This window comes from Macaca thibetana, chromosome 1, assembly GCF_024542745.1.
Source record: "Macaca thibetana thibetana isolate TM-01 chromosome 1, ASM2454274v1, whole genome shotgun sequence".
Taxonomy (NCBI): domain Eukaryota; kingdom Metazoa; phylum Chordata; class Mammalia; order Primates; family Cercopithecidae; genus Macaca; species Macaca thibetana.
Genome location: NC_065578.1, coordinates 142,352,819 through 142,364,369, shown reverse-complemented (window position 1 = coordinate 142,364,369; position 11,551 = coordinate 142,352,819). Strand labels below are relative to the sequence as shown.

General features: G+C 46.9%; 1 protein-coding gene across 1 annotated transcript; it reads left to right on the top strand.

The window, feature by feature from the left end:
* The first annotated feature begins 1,938 nt into the window (after positions 1 to 1,938).
* On the top strand, positions 1,939 to 11,220 carry C1H1orf115 (chromosome 1 C1orf115 homolog). Its single transcript, XM_050761477.1, has 2 exons — positions 1,939 to 2,804; positions 8,682 to 11,220. Exons 1-2 carry the CDS (start codon positions 2,493 to 2,495, stop codon positions 8,799 to 8,801), a joined length of 432 nt encoding a protein of 143 aa, XP_050617434.1. The 5' UTR covers positions 1,939 to 2,492; the 3' UTR covers positions 8,802 to 11,220.
* The last annotated feature ends 331 nt before the right edge of the window (positions 11,221 to 11,551 follow it).

Sequence of the window (11,551 nt, the reverse complement as noted above, 5' to 3'; positions counted from 1 at the left end):
CAAAGCAGGAAGACGAGAGAGAAGGGGGAGGTGCGCACCACACACTTTTAAACAACCAGATCTCACGATCACTCACTCACTCACTCACTATCACGAAAACAGCAACAAAGGGATGGTGCTAAGCCACTCATGAAGGGCCACCCTCATGATCCAATCACCTCCCACCAGGCCCCACCTCCAACATTGGGGATTACAATTCAACATGAAATTTGGTGGGGACATAGAACCCAAACCATATCACCATTTGATAAGCAGCCTAGGGGTCTTTGAGGTCGGTTTTGTGCACAGATAAGGGACTATAAGGGTCTCTGTTTATAAAGTAATAGTTGCTTTACCAAAGTTACAAATCAACAAATATACTTTCTCTTAACCTTTTAAATTCAAATTGCATACTGTTTTAAACTGTTTACAAACTCTATAAAATTTCACAATTACTGTAAGGAGGCACTTTTACTGTTTACTTAATTCTCCTAAACATTTCAAGCAACTTTTACAAATTTAATATTTGACTTTCTTTTCAAGTACTTCAATTCTATAACAAAACTCTAAGTAATTGTTATAAATAAGGTAAGTTAAATTTATTTTCATATGCATTTCACCTGAAATTGAATTGGATATAAATTGTATATACTATTTTACATATAAAGACTATATGTTTATAAGATTAAATATGTCATTATTTATTACGTAACAGTTAAAGTGTAAATCAATTACTTGATTACATTTTTTTTTTTTTTTTTTCTGAGACAGAGTCTCACTCTGTTGCCCAGGCTGAAGTGCCGTGGCACGATCTCAGCTCACTGCAACCTCTTGCCTCCTGGGTTTAAGCGATTCTCCTCCTCAGCCTTCTGAGTAGTTGAGACTACAGGCACATGCCACCATGCCTGGCTAATTTTTGTATTTTTAGTAGAGACAGGGTTTCACTATGTTAGCCAGGCTGGTCTCGAACTCCTGACCTCGGGTGATCCACCCGCCTTGGTCTCCCAAAGTGCTGGGATTACAAGTGTGAGCCACCACACCCAGCCACACATTTTTACTTTTTTAGAAATGTGGTAATGCTCAGAACTCCTAGCCTCAAGGGATCCTCCCACCACAGCCTCTGGAGTTGCTGGGATTACAGGTGAAAGTCACCATGCTGGCTCACATTGTAAGTTGGAATCACAAAACTAACTTCTTTTGCATCCTAGTGAACTAAATTGTCATAAACATTGTATGTGCTTATACCAACATATCCACATTATTCTTAAATTTAATCACAAACTTGAATGTTACAACATTAGCATAACTAACAATCTGTTATTTTATACTTAAATATTTTTTTGAGATGGGATCTCACTCTGTCAACCCCCTTTGGAGCGCAGTGGCACAATCATAGTTCACTGCAACCTCCACTTTCCAGGATCAAGTGATCCTCCTACCTCACTGGGACTACAGGTAAATTTTTGTATTTGTTTTTCTATTTATAGAGACGAGGTCTCCCTGTGTTGCCCAGGCTAGTCTCAAACTCCCAAGCTCAAGTGATCCTCCTGAATAGCTGGGATCACAGGTGCGCGCCACCACTCCTGGCTAATTTTTTGTATGTCTTTTCTTTGTTTGTTTCTTTTTGTTTTTTTGTTTTTTTGTGGAGACGGAGGTCTCACTATGTTGCCCAGGCTGTTCCCGAACTCCTGGGCTGAAGCTATCCCCCTGGCCTCTCAAAGTGCAGGGATTACAGGCGTAAGCCCCTGCTTCCGGCCCTTAATTCTACATTAGCCAGAATTCAAAGGCATTTACCCACTTAAGAAAATAGGGCACTCTCAGCTTGTTGAGATTCACAGTACACTGAGAATGCTTATCTCACAGAGAGATATTCCTGAAAAATCACGATTTTAATGACTGCGCCATATGCTGGCATGTCTGCACCAGAATTTCCTTTGCCTCTCCCTGTTGGTTTGCTCCACTTTTTCACTGAGTCAGACCGTTGAACACCGTGGACATACTGTCTTGCGTTTCCGAATATTTCCTAGAAGGATACGGACGTTTCCTGACTCACGATAAACATTTTCTGATCGTCTTTCCAAAACCTTGCCACCAGTTTGCACTCCCACGAATCCCGTTACCGTGACTATCTCGCCATACCCTCCCTAGCACTTAACGTGATCTCTAGTATCATTTACCATCGTTGCTAATTTGAACATGAGCAGATGGAGTCCTATTATTTGCGGTCATTAATTTCGCAGCAAGTGCAGTTGAAGGTGTTTTGCATGTTCATTGTGCAGTGCACGCTGTAGTCTGCACCCTTTGGCCGGCAGGTGGGATGCAGGGCGGGGCTGGCGGAGCGCACCCGCCGCCTGGCAGGCCAGTTCGGAGCGGAGTCGCCGCCATCCCGGGCCCCACGGCCAGGGGGCGCTGCGGCCCCCAATCCCCCGCCCCGTCCGGGCTGGGGCGGAGGAGCGGGCGGGGAGCAAAGGTTGGTGTCTCTGCGCTCGGACCTTCGCCAGAGGGGCCGCGGCATGATGACGGTGGGAGCTAGGCTCCGAAGCAAGGCGGAGAGCAGCCTCCTGCGCCGCGGGCCCCGAGGGCGAGGGAGGACCGAGGGGGACGAGGAGGCGGACGCCATCCTGGAGCACCTGGAGTACGCCGACGAGGCGGAGGCGGCGGCCGAGAGCGGGGCGAGCGCGGCTGTCGAACGGGGCCCCGGGGCCCGGGGCGCGCGGAGGGTGCACTTCGCACACCTGCCCGAGCGCTACGAGCCCCTGGAGGAGCCGGCGCCGAGCGAGCAGCCCAAGAAGCGGTACCGGCGGAAGCTGAAGAAGTACGGCAAGGTAGGGGCCCTGCACCGCCACTGTCCGGAGGGCGCGGGTGTGGTGCCTCGCGGGGGAGCGGGAGCCGGGTCCTCACCGTCGACTCACCCAGTTTCTCCGGGCTACACCTGCGACCCCCTCCACCCCCGCTCCCATTCCCTCGCGGGAGGCGAGCCGCGAGTTGCGAGTCGTGATAGAAACTTAAATCGGAGGTTGGGCTGGGTGGTCCCCTCTGTGCCTGCTGTTGCGCTCCTGGCTGCTTAAGAACCTTTCTCAAGGGGCTCCCACCAAGGTGGTTCTTATGTAAGATCAGGAATCAGTGTCCCTGATTACAGATGGGAATACTGAAGCGTGAGCGCGGCAGGTGACTTGGAGAAGGTTGGCCCAGGTGGAAAGAAAGAAATTGCAACCCAGTGTATGTGTTTTCCAGTAACATCCTCTCCAGGATATCCCATTAGTTGAGAAATGTTTGGGTTATTCTCCCAGATATTCCCAAGGTTATTTCCAGGGCCTGAGAGCGCAACAAATACATAAATAAGCGCTTGTTGAATTTGTTTTTCTCGTCTAGCCAACCATCAGTGTACTCTGGGGCCTTCAAAACATTCTGCCATTTGTCTCGGGGAAATGGGGTTAGGAAGGGTGAATGTGGGAGAAAAGGACAGTTTCCTTCTCAGAAATCAAAGCCCAGATGCAGTTCCTAGGTGTCTCTGCCTGGAAGCACTGGAAGCTGCTGCCGGAAGCTCTCCTGGCCTGGACAAGGCCACCCAGAATAAAGTCACAGAAGTTACTGTGTCCTGGCCAAAGGCCATGGGCCTCATCTGATTTATTGTCCAGTTATCTGTGTCACCCAGTGCCCTCTTATACCTGAAGCCATTCAGTCTCCATACCTGGGAGCTTAGGTTTATCCTCTTTAAAGTTATGTCAGCAGCTTCTGGAGCAGAACACAGGCAGGGGTAAAACTATAAAGTTGGGTCTTTCTGGCTTAGAGCCCTGCTAGGACGAATCATCTGTGCTTTGGGTCCCAGTTGAGCACAAAGAAGCCATCATGTCCCTCTCCACTGGTGAACTGATACTGCAGAAACCTCAGCTCAAGGACTAGGACTTGAAGATATTTTGGGGGCACTCATTATGCGTCAGGCATTGTGCTGAGCAGTAGCGCTGCGAAAATGAATACAGGGCAGCCCTGCCCTAGAGAAGGGCACAGCCTCCCAGGAAGACACTGACATAGCTGGGCACCACCGCTGGGGGCTTCAGGGCACAGAGCTCAGGCAGTTCGCTCCTCAGCGGTGAGCTTGTAAAGGCAGGGAAGTTTTGAAATCGTGGTGACATGAAAACTGGGCACAGAAGGATGAGTTAAGATTTCACCAGATAACAGCGAAGTGGTATGAAGTAGGTACACTTCATCCCCACTAGAACAGCTACTCCAAAAAATGTCCAGACAAACCAAATAACAAATGTTGGTGAGAATGTAGAGAAATCGGAACCATTGTACATTGCTGGTGGGAATGTAAAATCGGACAACCGCTATGGAAAACAATTTGGGAGTTCCTTAAAAAGTTCAGTGTAGACTTATTCTGTGATCTAGCAGTTCCACTCTTAGGGACATAACCAAAATAATTGAAAACAGGTACTCAAATCAATGTTTATGTACACATTTTAATAGAAGCATTATTTACAATAGTTGAAAGGTAGAAACAACCCAAATGTCCCTAAATGGATGCATGCATAAACAAGGGTGTTATATACATACAATGGAATACTATTCAGCCATAAAAGGAAGGAAATGTAGTAATCCATGCTACAACATGATGAACCTCTAAAAATATTATGCGAAGTGAAGTAAGCAAGACCCACAAGATCACGGATAGTGCATATGATTCCATTTGTATGGAGTGCCCAGGATAGGTCAACACATGGAGATGGAACACAGATTGGTGGTTGCCAGGGAATGGGGGAAAGAGGAATGGAGCACATCTGCTTAATGGAGTATGTTTTTTTTCCTGAGGATGATGAAAATGTTTGGAACTAGATAGAAGTGGTGGTTGCACAACATTGTAAATGTACTAAATGCCACTGGGCTGTACGCACTTTAAAATGGTGAATTTTGTGTTATGCGAATTTGCCTTAACTAAAACAAATGAAAAAACCAAGATTTCAGTGGCTAGAGAAGTGGTGTCATCTGAGGTAGAGGGGCCATCACAAGCCCAGCTGTGAGCATGAAAGCTCTAGAGTGTTGCACACTAGTTCAGTGGACCCAGGAGGCCAGGTGAGAGGACATCGTCAGGTTAGGGTTGGATCTCTCCTTTCTGCCCTTCAAAAGAGTGACTTCAGCTTCTACTTTCTTGGAGCCAACTGAGAGGGTCACCAGGCTCAAACATGAAGAAATAAAGCAGGCAACCCCTCTTTGTTCCCCTAGACCCCTGCTCCCCTCTGAGAGAGTAGTTGGGTAGAAAGCTCTACTCAGATCAAAGAATTCCAAATGCACACTCAAATGACCCTGAAATAGTGGTTGAGAGATATTTTATGTTTCTTTGCATTTCATTTCTCAAATCTGTGTTTTTGACAATGTTCCATTTAATTAACTATTTTAGTAGATTTCTTTTTCCTAAATTACAAAGACAAAGTGACAAGCAGCTTTTAAAGTGTAACCGGCTGAGCAAAATGGATGTACAAATACCAAAAATGTCACGTTTAATGTAGGCAATTGTGGTTCTGATCTTGTTTATAATGGGTCACTCTTGATTGTTAAGCTTGTTCCCAGAAAATATGTTTTTCTTTTGTTATTTCAAACATGTAAGTAGAATTCCCCCAATGATTCTTACCACACATTTAGAGAAGTGTATCTCTTAGCAACATCACATACCCACACATGCACATGCCCCAACCCAGTGTCTCTTTGACACATCAACAGAGTAATGTCCAGGAAAGCAGTGTCTGGAGAAGACACAGACATTACTTGGTTCTCACAAAGCTCCTCATTTAGCGGGAGAGGTACCGAAGGAAACACCCAGCCTCTTCCTACATGCTCAGGATACAGTAATGAGCACAACAGAGTCCCTGCCCTCCTTCTGTTACTGTGAGGGACCCTGTAATGTAAACTATTGAAAGCTTGGCCAGGCGCTGTGGCTCCTGCCTATAATCCCAGCACTTGGGGAGGCCGAGGCAGGTGGATCACCTGAGGTCAGGAGTTGGAAACCAGACTATCATGGTGAAACCCCATCTCTACTAAAAATACAAAACATTAGCCGGGTGCGGTGGTGCATGCCTCTAATCCCAGCTACTTGGAAAGCTGCAGCAGGAGAATCGCTTGAACCCAGGAGGCAGAGGTTGCAGTGAGTTGAGATTGCGCCATTGCATTGCAGCCTGGACAACAAGAGTAAAATTCGGTCTCAAAAAAAAAAAAAAAAAAAAAAAAATCAAGTAAACCAGAAGTCATAGGAAATTATAGTCTTAACAAACTTTCCCAAACAGACAACAAAAATCTGGTTTATGTATTACCACCACAAACCTAAATTGCTATGTAATAAAAAGAAGCAGATGTTATTTAGCAGTAATAATAGCTGACATTGGGGAGCACTTACATGGCCTGCAGTTTGTGCCGGGCCCTGTTCTCAGTGCTTTCCTTGCGTGATCTGATTTACTCCTCTTAACAACCCGATGAGGTAGTTACTAAATATTCCCATTGTATAGGTGAGGAAACTGAGGCCATGGGAATTAAGTAAGTGATAGAGTTGGAATTCAAGCCCAGGCCATGAGTAGTTAACTAGAAGCTTACATATTGCCTTTATTTAAAAAGGGAAATAGAGTATGGGGGTTAAGGTCATAGGCCCTGAAGTGAGATTTCTTTGGGATTGAACTTCAGCTCTGCCTCTAGCCAGATATATAAATGTGGACAGATGTAATCTCTCTGTGCTTTGAATGATTGACATCTGATAGACAAAGGCCACCAGGGACATACCAGTAGCCAATCCATGTTAAGTTTATGTACTTAGGGCTACAAGGGAGAGTGCATGCCAGAGGAATTGTGGGGTCTTCAAAAAGTGGAGATCTCAAGTAATGAATTGAATGTTTGAGTCTGAACTGAAGAGTTCTTTAAATCTAGGAGATACTTGTAGTCATTAGAAATGGATGAGACCATCTAAGGAGAGATTGTAGGGAAAGAGAGAGAGGAGAGACCCAGGACTGAGTACTGAAGAACACCAACATTTTAAAGTCCATTAGAAGGGATAATTTAGCAAAGAAAGCTGAGGAGGAGCTCCCAATTTAGGTAGAGGAGAACTAAGAATATGGAGTCAAAGAGGCCAGATGATTATTTCATAAAGTACATCAAAAGCTGCTGAGAGGTCAGGAAGACAGAAAAGTGTCCACTGGGTCAGGCAGCATGGGGGTTGTAGATGGCCATGACCAGACAGTCCCTGCATGGGTTGGGGTAGGAGTCAGAGGGAATAAAAAGTACAGACATGGAGGCAGTATATGTGGTTGGCTCTTTTGGCTGGCTTGGCGTGATGGAGGCCAGAGACTGGGGCAGGAATATGGAGTCAAGGTGATACCCGAGCATGTGTGTAAGCTAATGGGATCCAATGGAGAGGAAGCGAATGATGGAGCTGGAGAAGGGAAAGCCAAGATCAAGGTGGGAGAAGGCACCAACAGCAAGTATCAAGGGAATGGCCTGGGGGAAGAAGACCACTTTCTCCACTGTAACACAGGCAACGTGGGAGAAGCCAGGAGCAGACACAAGCAGGGCTATAGAGAGTGGTGGAAGGTGAGCACGTTCCCTGATGATGTCTGGGTTTGGTTTTGTTTTTCTGTGAAAGATGAAGTGGGATCATGTCATGAAGGTATGGAGACTTGGGTGTGTTCGTGTGTGTTGCAAGTGGGGAGGCTTAAGAAGGGAAAAGTATGAGGCAGTACCCGGGGGAGAGAGAAATTCATTCTACTGGACAGATACGGAGGTTTTTCAGGTGGTGTTGGAAGTCAAGGTGAGATTTGTGATTGTGATCAGGAATTTTAAGTTAAACCAGTCTGAGTGGTTATGGTAATATGGAACAGTCAAAGGACTGAGAGACAAGGTATGTGGCCTAAGGCACAGGTTGTCTGCATGGACATTGATGTCACCAAGAGTGATGACAGAAGTTGAGGTAGGGAGGGGAAGACTGTGGGCAGCCATGCAATAAATGGTGGTGGTGGTGTTAATTTTTCTGTTGCAATCCCATTTGAGCCCTTTAGATGTCCCCTGTCTAGCACCTGACATTCTCTGAATGTCCCCTATTCAGCCTTATAGAAAAGGAATAGGAGGAGTGGTTACCAAGAAAGCATCGCCCAAGCCTGACCGTCAAGGAGCTTATAATGGTATTGGAAATGCTGGACTTATATGGATATAGCAGTTAGAAAATGGCAGAAGACTACAAAGGGACAGATGTGTGGGTCAGACAGAAACATGCCATTGAGGTAGAGGGAGGAGAAGATGGGCTTTCAGATAAGGTGAAGGAAGGAAAATTTAACCCAGCCTTCTGACGGCCCAGTAATTTTTAGCTGGAACAGAGAAAAGGAATGATCTTTGGTTTAAAAAAACAAAACAAAACTGCTTAATTTTAGAATTAGCAGCCTTACTGCTGTTTCCAAGAAGGTCTTTGAATTATCTGGAAATAAGCTGTGCTTGAAAGCACGTTCCAAGGGGATGATGTCTACTGTGAGCCCCCACATATTCTTAGGCTGGGGGTGGGCACCTTCCACCAGAGATGTGGGAATGTGGTAACTTGCTGATTTGTCACGGGAGAATCAGGAAAAATGATCTTTATGTATGTTACCGTGACTCATTTTTTTTTTTTCATGAAAGATGGCAGAATTAAAAATTGCCTACCCTAATCCTTTGCTTTTCTCTTTTATTCCTAAAACTAGAATGTTGGGAAGGTCATCATCAAAGGATGCCGCTACGTGGTCATCGGCCTGCAAGGCTTCGCTGCAGCCTACTCCGCCCCGTTTGCGGTAGCCACCAGCGTGGTATCCTTTGTGCGCTAATGGGAGCTGCTGCGGCAGGTGCCACCAGAGTGAATGGGAGCCCCTGCTGTGGGAACTTTGTGAATCCTGGAGCATCTCAGACTTGAACATACAGCATACTTGGAAGAGAAAACATGCCTTTCTTTGTTGAATCACATTAGTATGATGAATGAGTCATCCCTGCCCATCTGCTGAGCTTCTCACATCTCTCGGTCACATGTGGATCCAATGGTCAATCCTGCATCGAATTCGTCCGAGGTTAGGTTTGGGAGTGGAGCTAGTGTGCTAAAGCCAGAGCCTTCACGTGAAGGTGGCAGGCACTGGGGCGGAAGCCGACACGCAACAGATCCAAGCAGTGTGGGTGTGCAGCAGAACAGTGATCTTGAGGGGAGGAAGAGGATGTTACTGGAGTCAGATGATTTGCTGTATTCTCCTGAAAGGTCGTAGGCTGACAGGCGCTCACATTCTTTAGTTGCCCTCAGAACTGAGGCAGCTAAGGAGCTGTTTATTCCTCAAGTCGTGCTCCCCAATCTCCTTCCTCTACCACTCTGTCACCAGTTTAATTACAGGCTTGAGAAGAAGGAAGAAAGAAAAGATCTCTTGATGCTTTGAAAACTGTGTTGGCAGTGTGGCATGACTGTTTAAAGTAGATAAAAGCTTGTCATTTTACCCCATCCCTGCATGACTGTGAAGCTGGCGAAGAAGGAGGAAAAAGGGCAAGATTGGACGCAGGCTGGGTGGCTGGGACAGGTTGGCTGAAGGACCACTCTGAAGGGCTCTTGTGCCTGGCATTGCCCACTTCAGCCCAGCCACATGTTTGCAGCGACTAGAGTCCCTGCAAAGGTGTGGCTGGCTGTGGTCAGGGCCTACTAGCACCATCAATGCACTCTCGCCATTGGCTCAGCTCCTCTCCGCCAGTCCAACTAAGAGTGCTTTGTCCTGGGTGGGACATAGGGGCTGAGAGAGATGGGGGGAGACATAACACCCAGGAATGAAAATACAGATTTAGAGAAGAAACCAGTAAGTAGGAGACAGACGTGAAGGAAATGGAAACGAGGCAAGAGGATGTTGTAAGAGAGAAGTTGGCCATCCAGGAACTAGTTCTGGAGCATCAGTGTCAGGGAGTTCAGATAGGCTGGGCCTGTGCCTCTAGGTAGGGACAAGGGAGGCTGGGTGGCCAGGGCTGGTGCTTAAAACCCCTGAGGCCATGAACTCATTAGCTGCCTTTATAGCATCTTTTCTTCTTCTGTGCTGCCCAGTTTGACCTCATCTCACCTGGATTCAAAGGGTAGGGTGGGCATGGGTCTTGGGCCTGACACCCACCAAGGATGACCTGTGGACTGCCATGGGACGCTGAACAGGGAGATGAAAGAAAGGAGGTCCTCTTACCATACCCCTCTGCCAACCCCCCATAGGCCACTGTTCTGACTTTGTTTCCAGAATATCCAGAAATCCAAAGGGGCTGTTGCTGAACAGTCTGCAGGATCAGTGACAGCACCTACGTGTTGTCCCAAGGCATAAAAGGGAGGCCTCAACACTGATGCTTCTCTGATCAAGCACGGCCAAGCCCAGACAGAAAGACAGACAGAAAAAAGGAAGGGATAGAGGAGAAGGTTGAAGCTGTGAAGCTAGACTGCACTTCACTTCCTGAAGCTTCAACTTCATGTTGAAGATTCACTGGGAGCCAATTCCTGCCTTGTTAATATTTGTGAGGAAAAGCGAAACAAGTGATCTGGTTTTAGCCCAGATGATGAAAGTGGATACGGCACATTTTCACACACGTGAGATCATTCTAGCTTGCCCCACAACACCGGGTGTCGGAGAAAGGGAGAGAGAGACATAAGTGGAAGAAAAAGCCAAGCATAGTGAGTGGGAAAAAGAGTGAGAGCCTGTGAGGGCTGCTGACGAGCCCCAGGCAGCCCACAAGTTCCTCGTGGGGAGATGGAGGCAGAGCCCAGGGCAGGGGACAGCTGCTGGGGCCTTTCCTTGCCTGGGAGTCTGTCCCAGGAAGAGCTTCCCCACTCCCATCCCCCAAATTGGAAAAACTGTATCGTCAAGCCTGTTTGGCCCTGAAATTCTTAAGAATCTGGTTAAGAATTAACTCAGTAATGTCAAAAGTCAAAACCTCCTAGGGGTTGTCCTGGGAGTCAGGTTCATGGGTACAGAAGATGAATCTCAGACATCGCTCAGCCTGAGCTGTCATTCTCTGTGACAGCACTGCCCTGGGTTTCTCTTACTCAGTTCCTGGAGTGTAAGCATTTGGATCATGTCACAGATTCCCTTTTTACCTTTTCTGTCTCTCTTTTTTTTTTTAAGTATCAGTGCCCACACCTTACTGAGTATTGAGTTTTAGAGCTTTCGCTTGATGTGCTTGACCAAGAGACTTCTTTTGTATCCTTTTCTTGTCCTATGATGTAAATAAAAGCCTCAATTTATGTAATGTTTCTGGCGTGAAGGGTTCCCAGCTCCTCACTTCCTAGCCTTGCCTGAGGGAGATTCCTGGAGTCCAGTCACACTGAGAGTTTGGCACAGCAGGTGATGACCTGTCGGGAGACACCTCCCTGGGAACCAGTAGGAGCCCACAGGTGCTCCCCAAGGACCCAGTGGAGAGAGAGACCCCCGTTCACCTGGGAACTCTGCATATGTGTTAAAGGGGACAGTTCTCTCTAAGCCAGCAGAACAGGCTTTGACTTATAGGAGCCTCACTCAGCTCATGAGTTTGTTAAAAAATGGACTGGGCACAGTGGCTCATGCCTATGATCCTAGCACCA

Excerpts from the sequence above, each read along its gene's own strand:
- C1H1orf115 (XM_050761477.1), top strand. The coding sequence starts at position 2,493 with ATGATGACGGTGGGAGCTAGGCTCCGAAGCAAGGCGGAGAGCAGCCTC. Across the intron at positions 2,805-8,681 it reads AGCTGAAGAAGTACGGCAAG|AATGTTGGGAAGGTCATCAT; the intron begins GTAGGGGCCCTG and ends TCCTAAAACTAG.